The sequence below is a fragment of the Erythrolamprus reginae genome, chromosome 5, assembly GCF_031021105.1.
Source record: "Erythrolamprus reginae isolate rEryReg1 chromosome 5, rEryReg1.hap1, whole genome shotgun sequence".
NCBI lineage: Eukaryota > Metazoa > Chordata > Lepidosauria > Squamata > Dipsadidae > Erythrolamprus > Erythrolamprus reginae.
The window spans coordinates 85,966,578-85,989,463 of NC_091954.1; the positions used below are offsets into that span (position 1 = coordinate 85,966,578).

Here is a 22,886-nt window from a genome sequence, read left to right on the forward strand (position 1 = left end):
CTAACCAGAGCATACAAAACATTTGTCAGACCAATTCTTGAATACAGCTCACTTGTATGGAATCCTCACTGCATAACAGACATTAATACAATTGAAGGAGTCCAGAAATACTTCACAAGAAGAATCCTCCATTCCTCCTCACACAACAAATTACCTTACTCCTCCAGACTTCAATTACTATGTTTAGAAAATTTACGGCTACGCCGTCTCCGAGCTGATTTAACAGTTGTTCATAAAAAATCATACATCACAATGTACTCCCTGTTGGCGACTACTTCACCTTTAACAACAGCAACACAAGAGCATGCAATAGATACAAACTAAATATAAATCGCTCCAAACTAGACTGCAGAAAATACGATTTCAGCAACAGAGTGGTCAACGCCTGGAATTCACTACCGACCTCTGTTGTTTCTTCCCCCAATCCCAAAATCTTCAACCTTATGTTATCTAAAATCGACCTCTCCCCTTTTCTAAGAGGTCTGTAAAGGACGTGCATAAGTGCATCTTTGTGCTTACCGCTCCCGTCCTAATGTGTTTTTATCTTTTCTATCTCTACTTTATACTTATATTATGTTAAACATACTACAATACAATACTGTACTATATTTGCATGGCAAATAAAATAAAATAAATAAATAAAAATAAAAAAGATGTAGAGACTGTAGAGCAGTGATGGCAAACCTTTTTTTTCTCAGGTGCCGAAAGTGCATGGGCGCATGCTATTGTGTATGCGTGAGTGCCCACACTCATAACTCAATGCCTGGAGAGGGTGAAAACAGCTTCCCCTGGCCACCTAGAGGCCGCAAATGAACTGTTTCCCAACTTATGATCGCCCAGTAGGATGATTAGGGGACTGGAGACTAAAACATATGAAGAATGGTTGCAGGAACTGGGCATGGCTAGTCTAATGAAGAGAAGGACCAGTGGAGACATGATAGCAGTGTTCTAATATTTGAAGGGCTGCCGTGGGGGTGGGAGGGTGGGGGGTGTTCAGGCTATTTTCCAAGATAACAGAAAGTCAGACAAGGAATAATGGATGGAGACTAACCAAGGAGAGATTCAACCTGGAAATAAGGAGAACATTTCTGACAGTGAGAGCAATCAACCAGTGGAACAGCTTGCCTTCAGAGGTTGGAAATGACTGGGGAACTGGACTAGATGACCTACAAGGTCCCTTCCACCTCTGTTACTATTACTGTTTCTATTCTAAATGTAATACGAGAGACAGTGCCAAAAAGCAGCATAGATAGCAGCCTATATTTGCTGTCCTGGTTCTTTTCAAATTTGTTATCTTAGGCTCACTTTTGCTTAGTTGCTTATTTAGAGACCAAAGTCCTCTTCTAGGCCTGTACCTTGAAATCACAAAGTAGCTTTAACCATTTTTGCACACAAGAAAATATTACATTTCAGTTCCTCACTAGATGAGCTTTGGGCTATTTAAATACATAGTTAAAAGATTTCAGAAATGCTTCAAAGCAGCCTTGCAAATCTTTCACAAGCTGTGGTATTTCATATCCTTGAATGGGACCACTTCACCTTAGTGAATAATTTACATGCATCTACTAAGTATTGCTTAAATGAATGGAGCATATGTTTTAACTTCTAAAAGCCTAGCCAATGATGCAACATAGTAGACGCTGTATTTAGATATAGCTGAAGGTTCAAAGTTTGCAAGCATGGCTTGAATATATCTATTCACATACACAAAGCAATTTTATTGTATTTTTTTCATGGATTCGTCAGAATTAAAATATGCATAAATGATTCTTCTTTCTCTAATTTTGAGAATCAAATCCAACAAATGATGCAATAGTCAAACAATTGTTTTTTTTTAAACCAGCATATTCAACAGATCCTGATAGGACTGAATTTATAATATAGAAATGCAGTTACAATTTACACATTGAAACCAATCAGATGCTATCTGTCCCTATAGGTATAGCAAGGCTGATTAACTGGGTGAGAGAGATCTTGCTGGTTGCAAACTACTTCATTTTCTCACCATGAGGGAAATGAACATAAGCACACATTTTTTTAAAAAAAAAACTATGACACATAACACGTTATAATTACATAGTATGTGTTTCTTAGTTGTGGTGTTTGAAGAAGATCCTTATGTACAGCTTCCATATAAAACACAGGAAACGCAAAGCATTTTTTAAAAAATTAGTAAGCTACAAAAAGGCAGAGGGAGTAAAAAATATCTAGAGAGTCTCATTTTTCACTACCTTTTTTTAAAGCTAGCAAGAACTAGACAGATGTTCAGGTTCCCGAAACGACATCAGAAATTGAACCCAGGCAAATCCACTCTGTTTTTAATAAAGACTTGTTTTGCCGCCATCACTTATAATGATAGACAAATGTCACCCAATACTCTTGATCATACTAATAAAATGTATTTCTTCAAACCAGACTAAGTAATTTGTTTCCAAAGTTAATGTGTTCAGCAAAAAGAATTTTGTTGGCAGTGTGCACATGACATTTGATTCCTTGACAAGATTCCTTTTAACTTTCCGTATTAGAGAAGAAAGAGAGAAAGTAACAGAAAGAGACAGAATCAATCAATTGCATTTTTTCTTTATTGCTCAAGAGTCTTGCAATTTTTAAATTAATGCCTTTGTTTTGCTTGAGATTTTATTCACCACTTAGGTGAAATGTTTAATTAAAGCAGTGGAAAAAGTTTAAATGCAAAGCTTTTTTCAGTGAAAACACTCACCGTAAACCATGGCCCCTCCTGTTTCATGCAAAAAGCGGAATCTGTGATTTTTAAACAGCCAAATTGTAAGAATTGTGAGGATGAGCAAAAAATTAAAGACCAATAGTTCCACAGCACCCTGATGATAAAAATGCTCCTCATCTTTTATTGATTGCAATTTCTTCATCTTGCTTTTTTAATACTATTCTATATACTTTCTTAACAAAGTAACTAAACAATGCCAAACTAAAGAAAACACCCCAGATTAAATCCTGAATGCCTGCTTTTATAAAAAAGCATAAAAAAGCACAACAGAAACATCTGCCTTATTTGCAGCCTCTCGGCATACTGCCACAGCTGAGAATTCAGCTGGATTCTGGTTACAACTTCCTGTTTTCTTCTTAAAGCTATCCTGTCTCATTTTCTCTCTTGAAGCTTCATCAATATTTTCATTTTTCTTAGGGAAGGGAAGGATTCATTACGTTAAAAACATTTATTTATTGTATAAATTAAACATAAATATATTATACTTAGGTGTTATATTTAAGTATAATATAGTAGCCACCACTATTTTAGATTTTAAAGTTTTATTAACACTAAAGCAGAATCAACACAACAACCCTCGGTTAAATTAATTAAATCAAAGGCCTGGATTTGCAGGATATATTGGTAACTTGCTAGACTATCTGTTGGAATAACCTTTACTGTGATTCTGTCCTATCGGAGCAAGACACTCTAGTCAATAATGGTGGTGTCACAGTTCTTAAATATGGTATTGATTATCTGTTTGGCAACTTAGGGATGAAGAGCTTCATCTCACACTAAAGGCAAATATTAGATGAGGTGAACATTCAATGTCTTTATGCATCAAACACATTTAAAAAAAGAAATTGCTTACATATAGGAAAAACTAAATCAGCTCACTTTGGCATATGATCTGTGAAGTTCAGCTGTGAAGTTCCAGTAGGTCTCACTATAGACAGCTATTTTTTATTTATTTATTTATTTAGTCCAATACACAATTAGGGTTTTAGTGGGTATATATCTATATACACATAGTAAAATACATGATGAAGGTTATAGAGGAGATACTCATAGTAAAATATATCTAAGAAATAATAGATAGGAAGATATAGTAATAGAACATATCAATGAAAGAATAGAAGAAGAGATATAGGAATAGAAGAAAGGTATAGGAGATATAGGAGAGCAATAGGACAGAGGACAGAAGGCACTATAGTGCAGTGTTTCCCAACCTTTTTTGAGTCGCGGCACATTATCCATATTTTCAAAATCCTTGGGAACATTGAAGGGGGGCGCGGGGGGGGGGTAAAGAAAAGTTTGGACAAAAAACCCCTCTCTCTTCCTCCCTTTCGCTCTATTTCTCCCTCTTCCTCTCTTTTCCTTCCTTCCCTTCTTTCTCTCTCTCCATCCCTCTTTCTTTCTTCCTCTCTTTTTTGCTCTCTTTCTCTCTCCCTCTTTCCCTTCCTCTATGTTTTTCTCTCTCCCTTGCTCTCTCTCTCTCTCTGTCTCCCTTGCTATCTCTTTCTTGCTTTTTTCTTTCTTGCTCTCTCTCTCTTATTCACTGTCTCTTGCTATATGTCTTTTTCTTTCTCTTTGCCTCTCTTTCTATCTCTCTTTCTTTCTTTCTCTCTCTTTCTCTCTCTTCCTTTCTCTCTCTGCCTCTCTTGCTATGTCTCTCTTTCTCTTGCTATGTCTCTCTTTCTTTCTCTCTCTCTCTCTGCCTCTGTTGCTGTCTCTCTTTCTCTGCCTCTCTTGCTATGTCTCTCTTTCTCTCTCTCTCTGCCTCTCTTATATGTCTCTCTTTCTTTCTCTCTCTCTCTCAGCTGACTGCATGCGGGAGCCCTGACGGCGGCAGCTGGACGTGCTGCTGGACGCCGTATATGCCAGGCCCGCAGCGCCAGCAATTACAGCGTCCAGCAGCACGTCCAATTGCCACCGTCGGTGCCTCCACCCTGGAGCTCTCCCGCGACTGCCTGCGGCCGCTGCCATCTCCCCACTATCTCCCCGCGACTGCCATCTCACCGCGACTGCCTGCGGCCGCTGCAGCCAGCCCCCCACCCCCCGCTCCCACCACCATCTCCCCGCGACTGCCTGCGCTGCTGCAGCTGCCACCCCCCGCTCCCACCGCCAGTGCCCTCCCGCCGGGCCCCAAAGGACACTTGCCGCCGACGCCAGGGAAGCTCCAGCTGGGCGGGGCGCTGCCAGTGCCTCCGACCTCCCGGTTCCTGCTCGATGCCGTGGTTTCTGGTGCTCTCCTACTGGGCCCCAAAGAAGGAAGGCGGGAAAAAGGCGCAAAGAATGAAGCTCTCCTTCTTCCTGCCTTCCTTCTTTGGGGCCCAGCAGGAGAGCGCCAGAAACCGCGGCATCGGGCAGGAGCCGGGAGGTCGGAGGCACCGGCAGCGCCCCGCCCAGCTGGAGCTTCCCTAGCTTTGCAGCACACCTGGCCGTGTCTCGCGGTACACTAGTGTGCTGCGGCACACCGGTTGGGAAACGCTGCTCTAGTGCACTTGTACTCGCCCCTTACTGACCTCTTAGGAATCTGGATAGGTCAACCGTAGATAATCTAAGGGTAAAGTGTTGGGGATTTGGGGATGACACTATGGAGTCCGGTAATAAGTTCCACGCTTCGACAACTCGGTTACTGAAGTCATATTTTTTACAGTCAAATTTGGAGCGGTTAATATTAAGTTTAAATCTGTTGTGTGCTCTTGTGTTGTTGTGGTTGAAGCTGAAGTAGTCGCCAACAGGCAGGACGCTGCAGCATATGATCTTGTGGGCAATACTTAGATCATGTTTAAGGCGTCTTAGTTCTAAAATTTCTAGGCCCAGGATTGAAAGTCTAGTCTCATAGGGTATTCTATTTCGAATGGAGGAGTGAAGGGCTGTTCTGGTGAAGTATCTCTGGACATTTTCAAGGGTGTTAATGTCTGAGATGCAATATGGGCTCCAAGCAGATGAGCTGTATTCGAGGATGGGTCTGGCAAAAGTTTTGTAAGCTCTACGTAGGATTAGGTTTACAACTCAGTCTTCCTTGGAATCCTTCTTTTTCTAGTACTCAGCTACTATTTTAATTTTCCCAGTGGTTCCAATATAGTACCTGTTACATGGCTCTTTGGGAAATATATATAAGAAACACCCGTCTATTCACTTCAGAAGTTGTGGGTGCATCATTACTGGAGGCTTTTAAGAACAGGCAGGACAGCCACTTTTTTTGCAAGAATATAGGATCTGTTTGTGCAGGGGGTTGGAATGGAAGACCCCCAATATCCCTTCCAACTCTGTTATTCTGATTAATTTAATTGATTCAGTTCAGGGTGAGGTCCTGCGAGACACTATCTTTTCCTCTGATACTTAACATTTCTGTGAAATCTCTCACCACTGGGAGAAAAGTAACATGATGTATTCTGGACCAAATAGAAAAAGCCGTGGAAAGACTGAATCAATCAGAATGGAGCAAAAGATCAGATGAGATAAAGCCAAAATAGAGTTGCTATTTGTAAATAAACATCTGGGCATTTGAAAATCTCAGATTTGATTATTACTATAGATACCTGGACCAGGACAGCTGGATGATTGGCCTAAGACATCATATGGTTGAACAATTGTATCAGACTCAATGCTTTGGAGTGGACTAAACATTTATAGTTCAGTGGTGAAATCTAAAAACTTTCCCTGCCCGGTTCTGTGGGCGTGGCTTGGTAGTCATGTGACTGGGTGGGTGTGGCTTGATGATCAGGTGATCAGGTGACTATGGCTTGGTGATCATGTGACCGGATGGGCGTGGCATCGAAAACCAACTATCATACTTTACACAGAAATACAAAAAACTTACACAACTCACATGCAATGCAGGAGTTTCGCACAAGCAGGAACTTCAGAGTTACAGAGTGGTCAAAAACAAACTATCACACTTTATACATAAATAACACAAAAGCTACACAACTGACCCCATATAACTGATTCATACACAATGCCAGAGCAGCTGGGCTTCACACAAAATGGCCCCTGAAATAAGCAGGAACCTCCCAGAGTAACCATTCTGGTTGAATAGGAAGTAAAAAGTGCTTTAAAAAGTGAAAAAAGAGAAGTTAATCAGCTGTGACAATCAGGCGTGCTGATCCTTGTAATCTTCTTTTTTAATTTTTAAAAGCATTTGTTACTACCAGTTTGGGCGAACTAACCCAAAATGGTAGCATTTCACTTCTGCTATAGTTAGTCCAGAATGCAGCAGCCATGACTCTGCAGCTCCCAGTCACTGTTTTGGTTGAATAGGTAGTAAAAAATTCTTTAAAAAGTAAAAACTCCACCCCAAATAACTCATACATCACCCTTAAATACCTATAGGGAGTGGTCAACAATTCCCTAGAGTTACAAACTACAGACTACTTTCTTTTCCCATACAAGTATTCTTGTCTTTGTCTTAGTCTTCTAAAGTGGGCATCTAGCAAAGGCTCCTGATCTTTCCCCTCCTCCTCTAAGTCAGACTACTGTCATTAGCATATCTGCCACCTCTGGTGGTCCTTCAGGTACAGCAGGTACTATCCCTAAGATAGTCTGGCCCTAAGCCATGAAGGGCTTTATAGGTGATAACCAACACCTTGAATTATGACTGGAAACCAATTGGAAGACAGTGCAGCTCACAGAATGTTGGTATGACATGGTTGTACCTGGGTATACCCAAAACAGGTTACCTGGCTGCGTTCTGGACTAGTTGCAGTCTCCGAACACTTTTCAAGGGTAGCCCCATGTAGATCACATTGCAATAATCGAGCCATGAGCTGATAAGGGCATGTGTGACCATGAGCAGAGCCTGGTTCAGGTAGAACCACAACTAGTACACTGGTAAACCTGTGCAAAGATTCCCCTGGCCACAGCTGAGAGATGTTGCTCAAGCCTCAGCTGAGGATCCAGGAGGACCCCCAAGTTGTGGACCCTTTCTGAGGGTCAAGGATGGACAGATGGTATGGTCCTTTGGAGGGAATGCCCAAAGCCACTCGGTCTTGTCCGGGTTAAGCTTGAACCTGTTAACACCCATCCAGACTCTTATGGCCTCCAGGCACCAGCACATAAATCAACTGCTTCACTGAACTGGTATAGGATGGAGATGTACAACTTGGCATCATCAGCATAAGTGTAATGCTAATACTTCACCCCGTGCCATCGAATGATCTTATCAGTGGCTTCATGTAAATGTTAAATAGGATTAGAGAGAGGACGGAAGCAAACGATCTCACTGGAACATGGGTGCACCTGCGTCTTCGTGCACAATTTCTCTACCTGCACGGGTGCAGCAGCATAACTCCGCTAGAACTCCCAGGACCTCCAGAGCTGTGGAGGTGAGCCCAATTAGGCATTACGGCCAGTAGCCCACCCCTGACCTTGATTCACAGCTAACCTTAGGCAGCCACATTGTACCAAAGAGGAAACCTACAGAAAAGGTGATAGAATGGTGTAAAATCAGGCCAGAAATGTATTAAAAAGGGAGATCAGAGCAGCAAAAAAAACGTTACTCTGAAAAGCTAAGCAATGAATTCTCAACAAATAAATCAGAAAACATGTGGAAAATTATTTAAAATATCACCAGTTACTACAAACCAGATGGATCCCATGCTAAAGGAAATCAACCACAGGCAGATGACCTGAATGTGTTTTACTGTAGGTTTGAGAGGAAACTATTGCCACCCATCTCCACAATCCACATCCTAGACTTACCAACAACAGTTAAGGCTCCTACAACCTACTCCATCCCATTTGGTCCACCACCTCTGGTGATTACAGAGAATGAGGTGCATTCTGGCTTTTCACAGACAAAAGCCAGGAAAAGCACCAGGCATAGACAAGATAATTCCTTCTTGCTTAAAAGCTTGTGCTGACCAACTTGTCCCCATCTTCACTCACATCTTTAATAAATAACTAGAGATGTGATATGTTCCTTCTTGCTACAAATGCTCTACTTCCCAGTGCTGCCAAAGAAATCCTCCATTAAGGAACTGAATGACTTCAGACCGGTTGTTCTAATATCTGTATCTATGAAGACCTTTGAAAGTCCAGGCCCACATGAAAACCATCACAGATCTGCTGTTAGATCCCTTACAATTTGCGCACTGAGCAAATAGATTGACAAATGATGCTGTTAATATGACTATGCATCATCTTGAATCTCCAAATACCTATACAAAGGTACTCTTTATAGACTTCATCTCAACATTCAATACCATAATTCCAGATATTCATCTAACTAAACTAAATCAGCTAGTTGTACCTGACCACACTTGTAAATGGATCATAAGCTTCCTAACAGACAGGAAGCAGCTGATGAAGCTAGGAAAAATCAGATCAGATACCTGTACAATTAGCACAGGAGTCCCCCTCAGGGCTGTTTGCCCTCTCCATTTTTCTTTTATCTATACTTCTCTCAATGATTGCATCTCAAAAGATCCCTCTATTAAAGTACTGAAGTTTGCAGATGAATGGTCTCATTCAAGACAACAATGAATTTGCATACAGATAGGAAGTTGAACAACTAGCCTTTTGGTGCAACCAGAATAATATTGATCTAAATACACTCAAAACCATAGAAATGGTGGTAGATTTTACAAGAAAACCTCCTTTACTATCTCTTCTTTCAGTACTAGATAACACAGTATCAACAGTAGAGTCCTTCAAGTTTCTAGGTTCTATCATATCTCAAGACTTAAAACGGACACCTAACATCAAAAACATCATAAAAAAAAGCTCAACAAAGAATGTTCTTTCTGCACAAACACAGAAAGCTCAAACTGCTCAAAGAGTTGCTGATTCAGTTCTACAAAGGAATTATTTCATCTGTCATCTGCACCTCCATAACTGCCTGGTGTGGCTTTGCAACCAAATAACATAGACACAAACTTCAGAGGATAATTACAACTGCAGAAAAAAACAATTGCTACCAACCTGCCTTCCACTGAGGACCTGCACGAGTCAAAAGGAGGACTATGAATATATCTACAGACTGCTTGCATCCTGGACACAAATTGTTTCAACTTCTACCCTCAAAATGACCCTATAGGACACTGCACACCAGAACACAAGAACAGCTTTTTCCCAAATGCCATCACTCTGCTAAACTAATTCCCATAACTCTGTCAAATTATTTATTAAGACTGTATTACTATTATTGTTCTCATTTTTCCTAGTACTCTTCACACTTATGACTATAATTATGTTGCTTGTATCTTTACAATTTGTAATGTTGCTTCCCAGTACGATTTGATTGCTTATTATTGACCTATGACTATCACTAAGTTGTATCTTATGATTCTTGATGACTGCATTTTATTTTTCTTTATGTACACTGAGAGCATATGCACCAAAGACAAATTCCTTGTGTGTCCAATCACACTTGGCCAATAAAGAATTCAATTGTTCTATTCTATTTTTTCCTATTCTATTGTTCTATTGTCAAGCAAACATATTAGTATAATGCACAATATATAATGTAACAAATCTCAAGGAGAAATATTCCACTAGGGGGCTCTATTTTCATATAAAATAAAAACTCAAATTGTTTGCAATCTTTCAAGTCCACTTTTTCCTTTCAGTATTTCAAAAGGCAAAAGTATTTTGTTCAAACAGATTTTTCAAACAAGATCACAAATTAACACATCATTGTGAAATTTATAAATTTATTTTCAATCTCGAATATATGGCCAGGGGTACAATTATTTTGCTGGTAACAGGAATGTCAAAACATATTGTCTGATTCCTTTTCTATTTCATTATGAATAATACATCTATTAAAATTTGCATTTCAATGATATACATATTCATTAATTACATTCTTTTTAAAATATAATTATAGAACAATGACCTGAACCTTTTCTCCCAAGAGAGTTGGGATTTCTAGTCAGCCTCTCATCCAATGTAAAACTCATAGAGTAACTACTCTGTTTTCTGGATTCCGACATATTTAATTTCACAAGGAAACTTATTAACAACAGAATAAATCCCTCTGGCTCCACTTAAAGTGGATGGTTCTTCCTTCCATATCAATGTAAATGTTTAAATGAAGATTTCATTTTCCTCACTTTCACATTTTGTATAATTTGCAAAAGCATTTGGTTGCTTTTGTAACCAAGTACATTGTTTATTTGTGATATCTTATTAAGGATAAAGAAGGAAGTAAAACATGCAAACATGCTCTACAGTAAAGTACACATATATTTAATTGTGGATATATTTCTTTAAAAAAAATAATATTGTCTCCATCCTCGTTCTTCTGCAGTTTATTTTCAGATTAACTCAGGAGCTCTTCAAAAATCTTCAGAAATCTTCAGTAATGAACCCATATTAGCATATGTTAAAAAAACAGACACTAATTCTGTTTACTATGAAAATAATCTTTAGATCACTGCTAAACTATACTTAGAAGCATGAAAAATTGGCTAACATGAAGCACATAGAGCACTGAGAAACATATTTTCATTATTGTTTTATTCAGTACACATATGATAAAGATCTATTAAAAGAAAATTTGACTACTGTAAACCATAATGAAAGATATACTATATGATACAGCAGTGAAAGACTAGGATGGATGAAAGATCACTTTGAGCGTGATCCATGGAAAAATCAGCAAAAACAGATCAAGTTTAGACTAATTTCTTTTACCGTTTGTGACACTGCATGCTTCTCAGAACAACTGAATAATTTACAGATTTTTTAAAAGGGCTGATAACAACACTAGAGAAATTACATTGGCTTCTTATGGATTCAGTTTCCAAGCTACCACCTATTCCCCAAAGTTTATTCATTTTATTCTCCTTTGGTTTCATTTCATTTTCTTCCGTTTAACTTGGAACCCATTGCTTACACTTTGTTCTTCATTCTTTAACTATTGTTTGTGCTCATTTTCAATATCCACTTTTCATTGCTTTAACCTCATGCTTTATCTGCACAACCTTTTTTTAGACCAATCTTATTTCTGCACGAAACTCTTTTCATCCAAGGGACACTTTTAGAATTCTTTTCCTTTTCTTCCTGGAAGCTGCTGTTGCTATAGAGACACTTAATGATTATACATGAAGTGACTTTTGTTAGCGTGCAGTGGTTGCTATAGCAATGTCTGTTGGCCATGGGTTCAATGAAAATTTGCTTTGGAAAAAAGCCAGTGTAGCTCTTTGAGACACACAACCACTATATTGATAGTGACAATAGCATGAGAAGCAAGCTGGGTGTCCTTGAAGTCCATGTGAGTTTTGTATCATCTTCATTGTAGTTACAGGCTGGTCCAGAATTTCCCCTGAATAATAAAAGCACAGACTGGTACGATATATCTCAAGATTCATCTGTACTATAAAAGATTTTATACCATAATTTAATGAATATTGTTTCATTAGCATATTGCTATAATGAGTAACTACTGTAATTTTCAAGAATTTAGAGGCTTAAAATTAAATAAAGTGGGAAATGTTTTTTTAAAAAAGATAAAAGTGATAAACCAGAATGGTATTAAATGTAAGCCATCATGTATAGAATTGAAACTATTGAACTAGGAGAGGGACAGTACCAATTCATGTCCATGTTTATTTATTAATTTTATTTATTGGATTTGTATGCTGCCCCTCTCCGTGGACTCGGGGCGGCTGACAACAGTGATAGAAAACAGCATGCAACAATCCAATACTAAAACAACTAAAAAACCCTTATTTATAAAACCAAACATACATACAAACATACCATGCATAAACTGTAGAGGCCTAGGAGGAAAGAATATCTTAGTTCCCCCATGCCTGATGGCAGAGGTGGGTTTTAAGGAGCTTATGAAAGGCAAGGAGGGTGGGGGCAATTCTAATCTCTGGGGGGAGTTGGTTCCAGAGGGCTGGGGCCACCACAGAGAAGGCTCTTCCTCTGGGTCCCGACAAACTACATTGTTTAGTCGACGGGACCCGGAGAAGGCCAACTCTGTGGGACCCAACTGGTCGCTGGGATTCGTGCGGCAGAAGGCGGTCCCAGAGATAATCTGGTCCGGTGCCATGAAAGGCTTTATAGGTCATAACCAACACTTTGAATTGTGACCGGAAAATGATCGGCAACCAATGCAGACTGTGGAATGTTGGTGTGACATGGGCATATTTGGGGAAGCCCATGATTGCTCTTGCAGCTGCATTCTGCACCATTTGAAGTTTCCGAACACTCTTCAAAGGTAGCCCCATGTAGAGAGTATTACAGTAGTCGAGCCTCGAGGTGATGAGGGCATGAGTGACTGTGAGCAGTGACTCCCGGTCCAGATAGGGCCGCAACTGGTGCACCAGGCAAACCTGGGCAAACGCTCCCCTTGCCACAGCTAAAATATGTTTCTGTAATGTGAGCTGTGGATCGAGGAAGATGCCCAAGTTGCGGACTCTCTCTGAGGGGGTTAGTGATTCCCCCCCCCCCCCAGGGTAATGGACGGACAGATGGAATTGTCCTGGGAGGCAAAACCCACAGCCACTCCGTCTTATCAGGGTTGATCTGTGCTATCAATATGGCAATGTTATTATCCAGGATGTTATGTTATCCAGGTAGTAGCCAATATGCTAACAACAATAACGAAATGCTAATAATATCCAGTTGGTGGCTGTGAAAAGGTTAATTATTATGATGTCATCATTAATCTTAACTAGTCAAAATATTTGGAAAGAAAGTAAGTGGTGTAGAAAACAAAAAGTAGCTAGGGAAAATACACTGCAGCCACAATGAAAACATTAACTTTGAAGTGAAGAACATAAATGGTCATCTTATCTGTGAACCTCACTTATGGAGGAAGATGTTACTTTGCCCCTTAAAGTTTTTACGTTTTGAACAATATTCAGTCTATATCTTTGATGCTGAAAAGTAAAAATTACTCCCTCCATCTTCTACAAGCAATATGGAATCTTTTTGTGGTTCAAAATATACAAGTAATCTTTTGTCTTTCACAGGAGCCTAACAGGAATCTCTTTTAAAATAATTACATCAACATTGTCAATCTTAATTTTGGTTTAAAATAAAATTTCAGAACTTGATCCCTTGTTGTTTTTGTCATAAATTCTACCAAACCTTTCTTGGTGTTAGTATTGTGGAGTCTATGGAGTGGAGTCTACGGAGAGGGGCGGCATACAAATCCAATCAATCAATCAATCAATCAATCAATAAATTATTGCAGCAAAATGTGAATTTACATGAAAAATGTTGTCCCTCTTTCCATTCCTTTTCCCCGCTCAATAAATCAGCAAATAAACAAACAAGCATTGTTTTCACATATTCTTATAAGAGTTCTCTGAGTCCTAAACCTCAGACAAAATTCATTCTCTCTGTCTTCCTATATACAAATTATCCAGTCCTTTCTCTAAGTCCAAATCCCTAGTTTCTGATTTTTTCCATAAAAGTTCCTTTCTGTCATTAAGCCTGTTCAATTTCCCCCCATATCTTGTCCAGTCCTTTATCTAATTTTACCCCATACTTCTCAAACTTCACTTCTAAATATCATATTAATGTTTCATCCATTTTTAAATAGCACCTTTATAAGGGACATCAAAATCTGCAGTTAATTTCCTGACCCTCATCTGGTATTATATATATGTATAAGGAAGATATAGCCTTTAAAAGTCCTTGTTTATAAGTCTTACTAATTGGTGGGAAGTACATAAAAAAACCAAGCAGGGCCAGAAGCATTAAACTATAATCTCATATCACAAATGTATTAAAGAGCAACATTTCAATTTACAGTCTCTGAAAAACAAAAATAAAATTGCTATTTAACCGCTTTTATCTCTGTTGTTTCCAAGTGTTTGCAAGACAAAATACAGTGGTACCTTAAGATACGAACTTAATTGGTGCCGGGGGGAGGTTCGTAAGACGAAAGGTTCGTAAGACGAAACATTGTTTCCCATAGGAAACAATGTAAAGTCAATTAATCCGTGCAACCAAAAACCCCCCGCAAAAAAACGGCTTTCCGCGACTGCTGGGAAGCGGCGCGGCTCTTTTAAAAGGTGACAGCCGGCCTGGGGGGCTTGCCAGCACAGGGTTCGGGGGTGCTGGGAAGCCCCCCAGGCCGGCTGTCATCTTTTAAAAGAGCCGCGCCGCTTCCCAGCTGTCTCCTGAAGGCGGAAGTTCGGCTTTGGTGTTTGGCGTTCGGAGACAGCTGGGAACCCAGCGGTCTCCCGAACGCCGAAACCGGAAGGGGCAAGGTGGGGGGGGGGAGAACGGGAGGCTCAGCATTCCGTCAGTCGCAGCGCTGGCTGTCAACTTTTCTTTTTAGCAATGGGGAGGCAACTCAGCTCCTGCCCAGTTTTAAAAAGAAAAGTTGACAGCCAGCGCTGCGGCTGACGGAATGCTGAGCTTCCCGTTCTCTCTCCGCCCCCTCGCCCCTTCGCCCCCCTGTGTTCCTAGGAGAAGTGCTGGTGAGGAGCAGAAGGTCTGTCTTGCCTCAATCCCCAGCACTTCTCCTAGGAACACAGGGAGGCGAAGGGGCGAGGGGGGGGGGGAGAGAGAACGGGAGGCTCAGGAAGGGAGCTCGGGAAGGAGCCCACGGTCAGTCGGCTGCGGGCGGGAGGAAGGCGATTGTTCCGCTGCCGCCAGCATGGCCTGGCTGGCAGCGGAAGATGTAACGGAGCCCACGGGGGATTCGCCTTCCTCCCACCCACAGCCGACTGATCGTGGGCTCCTTCGCAACTTCGGAGAGCTTCCAGGGCATGAAAGCTCACGAAAACCAGGAAGCTCTCTGAGGTTGCGAAGGAGCCCATGATCAGTCAACTGCGGGCGGGAGGAAAGCGAATGCCACGGGGCTGGGCTCGGGAAGGGGCAGCGAAGTCGGTGCCGAGGCACCCTAAGCCCACCGGTGACCGCCAAAGGGTTGGCGAAGGGAGGGTGCTGCGGCGACCCGACCAAGCCTATGGACGCGCCTCCCGCCGCTCTGCCCAATCGCAAAGCCAAAGGAGGCACGGGAGGCGGTGAATGTCATGTCCTCTGGCCAGTCACGGGAGGCAAGGTGGGGAATGTTGGGGGAGTGAAGGAAATTTAAACAGATTACGAAAAGCTCGGTGGTGGTGATTGCACTCCTTTTAGAAAAACGCCTCCACGGGGGCTGGGCTGGGCATTTTCCTGGAAGGAATGCCATCCACCACCGAGCTTTTCGTAATCTGTTTAAATTTCCTTCACTCCCCCAACATTCCCCGCCTTGCCTCCCGTGACTGGCCAGAGGACATGACATTCACCGCCTCCCGTGCCTCCTTTGGCTTTGCGATTGGGCAGAGCGGCGGGAGGCGCGTCCAATCGCAAAGCCAAAGGAGGCACGGGAGGCGGTGAATGTCATGTCCTCTGGCCAGTCACGGGAGGCAAGGCGGGGAATGTTGGGGGAGTGAAGGAAATTTAAACAGATTACGAAAAGCTTGGTGGTGGATGCATTCCTTCCAGGAAAATGCCCAGCCCAGCCCCCGTGGAGGCGTTTTTCTAAAAGGAGTGCAATCACCACCACCGAGCTTTTCGTAATCTGTTTAAATTTCCTTCACTCCCCCAACATTCCCCGCCTTGCCTCCCGTGACTGGCCAGAGGACATGACATTCACCGCCTCCCGTGCCTCCTTTGGCTTTGCGATTGGGCAGAGCGGCGGGAGGCGCGTCCAATCGCAAAGCCAAAGGAGGCACGGGAGGCGATGAATGTCATGTCCTCTGGCCAGTCAAGCGAGGCAAGGCGGGGAATGTTGGGGGGGGGAGTGAAGGAAATTTAAACAGATTACGGCATTCCTTCCAGGAAAATGCCCAGCCCAGCCCCCGTGGAGGCGTTTTTCTAAAAGGAGTGCAATCACCACCACCGAGCTTTTCGTAATCTGTTTAAATTTCCTTCACTCCCCCAACATTCCCCGCCTTGCCTCCCGTGACTGGCCAGAGGACATGACATTCACCGCCTCCCGTGCCTCCTTTGGCTTTGCGATTGGGCAGAGCGGCGGGAGGCGCGTCCAATCGCAAAGCCAAAGGAGGCACGGGAGGCGGTGAATGTCATGTCCTCTGGCCAGTCAAGCGAGGCAAGGCGGGGAATGTTGGGGGGGAGTGAAGGAAATTTAAACAGATTACGAAAAGCTCGGTGGTGGATGGCATTCTTTCCAGGAAAACGCCTGGGGGGGGGGGGCGGCTGGGCTGGGCATTTTCCTTGGCGATCTTCCCTTGGCTTCCCTGGCCGCCTAGCGCTGCGATCTTCCGATGTTCCCTTGGTTTCCCTGGCCGCTTCCCTGGCGGCCAGGGAAGCCAGGGAAGATCAGAAGATCGCCAAGGGAAGATTGGAAGATCGCAGCGCCAGGCGGCCAGGGAAGCCAAGGCGGCCAGGGAAGCCAAGCCGGGAGCAGCGGCAACGCTGCTCCGGTTGCCTGGTCCTCTCCTGCCTCCCACGCTGTTGTTCCCCGCTGCGTCAGGCGCCGCCAGCCCCGAGTCAGACGCACCCTCGCTGCCGCGCCCAGCCGCTGCCCGCCCCGTCCTAGCCAGAGCCTGAGCCGGCCCGCTCGGTTGCGCCTCCTCGCCCGCGGCCCGCCCACCCGCCCAGGATGCAGACCTGCTGCCTCTCCCGTGCCCGCCGCCGGCCTGATCCTGCGCCTCCTGTTTTCCCCCCCAGCCAAAAATACAAAGGCGGTCTGCCGCCGCCCGCGGAGCAATGGGAAACTGAAGCTGCTGGCGGTTTCAGACTCCCTTTGCTCCACGCTGCTCCGCCCTGCCTGTCATGCGATGGCAGACCGTCTTTGTGTTTTTCGCTGAGGGGGGGAGCAAGAGGACCTTCCTGACTCCCTCCCCCAGCGTCGGACCTCCTGCCCTCCCTCCCAGCCAAAAACCCAAAGCGGCCTCCTGAACGTTTTCGTCTTACGTACCTGCCGCTGCCGCCGAGAAGCCCCGCAGCCCGGCTGTCACATTTTAAAACAACCGGGTGGCTTCCCAGCAGCCTCTCCAAGCCGAACGCCAAACCCGAACTTCCGGGTTTGGCTCCGGGAGGCAACTGGGAAGCCCCCTGGCTGTTTTAAAAGGTGACAGCCGGGCTGCGGGGCTTCCCAGCAGCCTCCCGAACCGCCAAACCCGGAAGTTCAGGTTTGCCGTTCGTAACACGAAAAAAGTTCGTAAGAAGAGGCAAAATTTTTCTGAACCCCGGGTTCGTATCTCGGGTTGTTCGTAAGACGAGGGGTTCGTATCTTGAGGTACCACTGTATTTTAGAAAATTTCTCAACTACGTTTATAGATTTTATTAAAAGTACAGTTCCTGAAATAAAGAAAGGGAAGTACTTAGGTGTTCCAAAGAGAATCTGTCTTTAGGTACAGATATGAAAGTGATTTAGAAATGAAGTTATAATATTCCTAAAAGTTCATCCCAGTTCTAGTGTCCATAAAATTGGATACATTGCAGCTGTGAACTTGATCAAAATTCCTGTTCCTTTATTGCTCAACTAACAAGGTGATGAAGGAAATCTCCATTTCCATGATTTACTTTCAAGGAGCGACAGGCCAAAGTTTGGTTTCTGTTTCCTTAAGGGACAAAGGAAGCCCCCTGTTACACAGGGAGCAAAACAATATGTGCCTTGTCTCTGAAACTGTCAGAGTAGTGTAAATCACCAATTTCCTCACAGGAAATATTTACTTGCTTAATATATCTGCATCATCATATTCCACCCAAATTTTATTTGCATCTTGTACAGCATGGGACTCCTGTTTTGCATTTGCTATGTCAAAAGCAATATCCCTGCATTACAGCTAGCATGTTGTCAGAATAAAGTGCAAAAGCATATGATTTAAGTGATTTATCATTTGAAGCAAAGCTAAAGGAAGACTCTAGTGAGGCTTTGACCTAGGCGAGTTGTATGCTTCACTTTTTTCCTGTGATATGTGAATGATTTATAGAAGGAAGAGAGGAAAACTATTATTGAATTTTCTCTTAATATAGTTGATTTAATAAATTCACCACATTAATATTGCCAATAACCTCACAAGAAAACTTAAATGAAAACTGTTCTTATGGTAATGGATGAGTTTGTATATAGTGGTGCCTTGGTACTTATTGTTAATTGATTCTGGGAAGTGCGATGAATACCCAAAACAATGAGTATCAAATACATTTTTCACATAGGCAGTGGGTCCTGATGGCATCCACACCAGAGTTCTTAAAGAACTCGGATATGTGATTGCTGCCCCCCTGACTGATTTGTTTAACCAATCCCTTTTAACAGGAGATGTTCCTGATGATTGGAGAATGGCCAGTGTTGTGCCTATCCACAAGAAGGGCAGTAGAAAAGAAGCTAGTAACTACAGGCCAGTTAGCTTGACATCAGTTATAGTTAAAATGATGGAGACTCTACTCAAAAAGAGGATAAATCAGCACCTAAAAAACAATAACTTATTGGACCCAAATCAGCATGGCTTTACTGAGGGCAAATCATGTCAGACTAATCTCATTGATTTCTTTGACTATGTCACAAAGGTGTTGGATGAAGGTGATGCCATGGATATTGCCTATCTGGACTTCAGCAAAGTCTTTGATACAGTTCCACATAAAGAGCTGATAGATAAATTAGTGAAGATTGGACTTAATCCCTGGATAGTTCAGTGGATTTGCAGTTGGCTGAAGCGTAGATATCAGAGGGTTGTTGTTAATGGCGAGTATTCTGAACAGAGACAGGTTACAAGCGGTGTGCCACAAGGGTCTGTTCTGGGTCCTATTCTTTTTAATATCTTTGTGACTGACATAGGGGAAGGTTTGGTAGGGAAGGTTTGCCTATTTGCCAATGACTCTAAAGTGTGCAATAGGGTTGATATTCCTGGAGGCGTCTATAATATGGCAAATGATTTAGCTTTACTAGATAAGTGGTCAAAGCAATGGAAACTGCAGTTTAATGCTACCAAATGTAAAATAATGCACTTGGGTAAAAGGAATCCTCAATCTGAGTATTGTATTGGCAGTTCTGTGTTAGCAAATGCTTCAAAAGAAAAGGATTTAGGGGTAGTGATTTCTGACAGTCTCAAAATGGGTGAACAGTGCAGTCAGAGGATAGGGAAAGCAAGTAGAATGCTTGGCTGCATAGCTAGAGATATAACAAGCAGAAAGAGGGAGATTGTGATCCCGCTGTATAGAGCGCTGGTGAGACCACATTTGGAATACTGTGTTAAATTCTGGAGACCTCACTTACAGAAAGATATTGATAAAATTGAACGGGTCCAAAGATGGGCTACAAAAATGGGGGAAGGTCTTAAGCATAAAACTTATCAGGAAAGACTTAATGAACTCAGTCTGTATAGTCTGGAGGACAGAAGGGAAAAGGGGGACATGATCGAAACATTTAAATATGTTAGAGGATTAAATAAGATTCAGGAGAGAAGTGTTTTCAATAGGAAAGTGAACACAAGAACAAGGGGACACAATCTGAAGTTAGTTGGGGGAAAGATCAAAAGCAACATGAGAAAATATTATTTTACTGAAAGAGTAGTAGATCCTTGGAACAAACTTCCAGCAGATGTGGTAGATAAATCCACAGTAACTGAATTTAAACATGCCTGGGATAAACATATCTCCATCCTAAGATAAAATACAAGAAATAGTATAAGGGCAGACTAGATGGACAGTGAGGTCTTTTTCTGCCACCAATCTTCTATGTTTCTATAAGGAATAATGTAGTGTGTCACAAGGCAGCCAACACCAGAAGCTTCTAGCTTGTGCGTCAAGTACCAAACAAATGATGAATATTGGGACAAAACTTTTGTGTGTTGAGTCAAATTCAATAAGCTTCAAAGTTGTGGATTACCAAGGTACCACTGTATTTTTGTGTTACAACTAATTTTAGTTTGAATCTGAAATAAAATAGGGATTTGTCATAGTTTCTCTTTTATACGAGAACAAAGGTTTTGTTGCTCTCTAGAGGCTACTGGATATTTTTTTTCCAGTTTACATCTGTTAGCCCTAGTTTTCTTAACATTTAGGAATGAACTGAATAACTTCATTGTTTAATGTTTCTTCACTTCATAAAATTACAATTAAAATTACTCCTGAAATTAATACAGGCTCAAGGCTTAAATTGTATCTTAAACCAATGTATTAATTGCATTTAATTACTTAAATTAATGAACATTTTTTATACCTCACACATGGCAGATATAATGGTGCTATCCAGACAACGCAATGCCATCAAATAGTACGTTGCTTCTGTCTCGTGTACTAACACAGCATGGTTTATTGTTACAAGTGAAAAATATGGCCAAGGATCATTCAACATATGATGACTTAAAGAATATGGCAGTGTGTATGAATATGTCAGTGACTTCTGCCATATTTATTGTGTGCTCAAAATATACTAAATGTCAACATAAGTAATCTGGCCCGATGCCATGTAGCGCTTTATAGGTCATTACTAACACTTTGAATTGTGTCCAGAAATTGTAGCCAATGCAGTCTGCAGAGTGCTGAAAAAACATGGGCATGCCTAGGAAGGGCCACGACCGCTCGTGCGGCTGCATTTTGTAAGATTTGCAGTTTCCGAAGGTAGCCCCACGTAGAGAGCATTGCAGTAGTCAAATCTCAAGGTGATAAGGGCATAAGTAACTGTGAGTAGAGATTCCCTGTCAAGATAGGGTCGGTGAACCTCAGCAAACGCTCTCCTCACCACAGCTGAAAAATGTGGATCGAGGAGGACGCCCAAGTTGTGGATCCTCTCTGAGGGGGGGGTGTCAAAAGTTGCCCCCCTCCCAGAGTAATGGGTGGACAGATGACAACTCTATGTTTGATGAAAGAGCAAGGCTTAGCAAGAAGTTATAAGGTTCAAGCACTCTGACATTTCCACTTAGGAAAGGTTAAGATATTTTTTTCCTCAAAACCTGGAGTGAGGTGTTTTTTTTTTTAAAAAAGCACTCCCTCCTCCTCCTCTTCCTCCTCCTCAACATCTATCAGATGATAATAATACTCCATTGCTTTTCTCAAATAGTTAATCATTTACTGACAAATATATATTCCAATAACATTTTAGAAACATACATTGGGCATCAGAAAAGGTGGTACATCTTAACTGTAAACTTACATTAAGTAAATGCCTAATTGTACTGATGTTTTTCAAGCAACAGCTTTTCATATGTCTCATAATAGAAAGTGATGTAGTGTATGATATTGTCCTGCCCCCATTATATCCAGCTCTTGCAATATTAGAAATAATATGTTTTAAAGCTGAAACCAGCCTTTATCACAATATATAAGATTATAGCAAATATATATCCCAACAACATTTTAGAACATACAAATGGAAATATGCCATTTATAACATTAATAATGACAGAATAGAAAAGTGACCTACATTTAAAATTAATAAAGTTCAATAATACAGTGATTACTTTTAAAATATACAGTAGAACCTCTGGTCACAACCATAATTTGTTTCATAACTTTGGTCGCAATCCAATTTGATTGTGACCTGAACCTAGTTTTTGAAATTTGGCACTTCTTAAAAATATGGCGCAGAAAGAGAAATCGGCTGTGGGGGAAAAAATGCAGTTTTTGGTCAGAACCGGATTTGGTTGTAATAATGAGCTGGGGTGGCGCAGCAGGTAGAGTGCTGTACTGCAGGCCACTGAAGCTGACTTGTAGATCTGAATGTCAGCGGTTCAAATCTCATCACCGGCTCAAGGTTGACTCAGCCTTCCATCCTTCCGAGGTGGGTAAAATGAGGACCCGGATTGTGGGGGCAATAGCCTAGCTCTGTTAAAAAGTGCTATTGCTAACATGTTGTAAGCCGCCCTGAGTCTAAGGAGAAGGGCGGCATAAAAATCGAATAAATAAATAAATAAAATAAAATCAGAAACATTCATGACAAGAGGTAATACTGTATTCAGGTTGTCATAAACCAGCGTTTCCCAACCGGTGTGCCGCGGCACACTGGTGTGCCGCGAGACATGGCCAGGTGTGCCGCCAAGCTTCAGCTGGGCGGGGCGCTGCCGGTACTTCCGTCCTGGGGCTCCCGCTCGCAGCTGTCCCCCGCCTCCTGCTCGATGCCGCGGTTTTCGGCGCTCTCCTGCTGGGCCCCAAAGAAGGAAGGCAGGAAGGAAGAAGGAGAGCTCCATTCTTCGCACCTTTTTCCCACCTTCTTTCTTTGGGGCCCAGCAGGAGAGCGCCGAAAACCGCAGCATCGAGCAGGAGGCGGGGGACAGCTGCGAGCGGGAGC

General features: G+C 42.3%; 1 protein-coding gene across 2 annotated transcripts in view; it reads right to left on the bottom strand.

The window, feature by feature from the left end:
• The window catches only part of SLC9A9 (solute carrier family 9 member A9), a 280,377-nt gene that overhangs the window by 246,454 nt on the left and 11,037 nt on the right, over positions 1–22,886 (bottom strand). Inside the window, exon 1 of one of the 2 annotated variants that reach the window (XM_070753366.1) lies at positions 2,720–3,028. The exons of the other annotated variant lie outside the window; for it this stretch is intronic. Within the exon in view, the coding sequence (XP_070609467.1) occupies positions 2,720–2,885 (166 nt within the window). The 5' untranslated portion in view covers positions 2,886–3,028. Of the gene's footprint in view, positions 1–2,719; positions 3,029–22,886 lie in introns of those variants that run through there. 2 annotated transcript variants of the gene reach the window in all.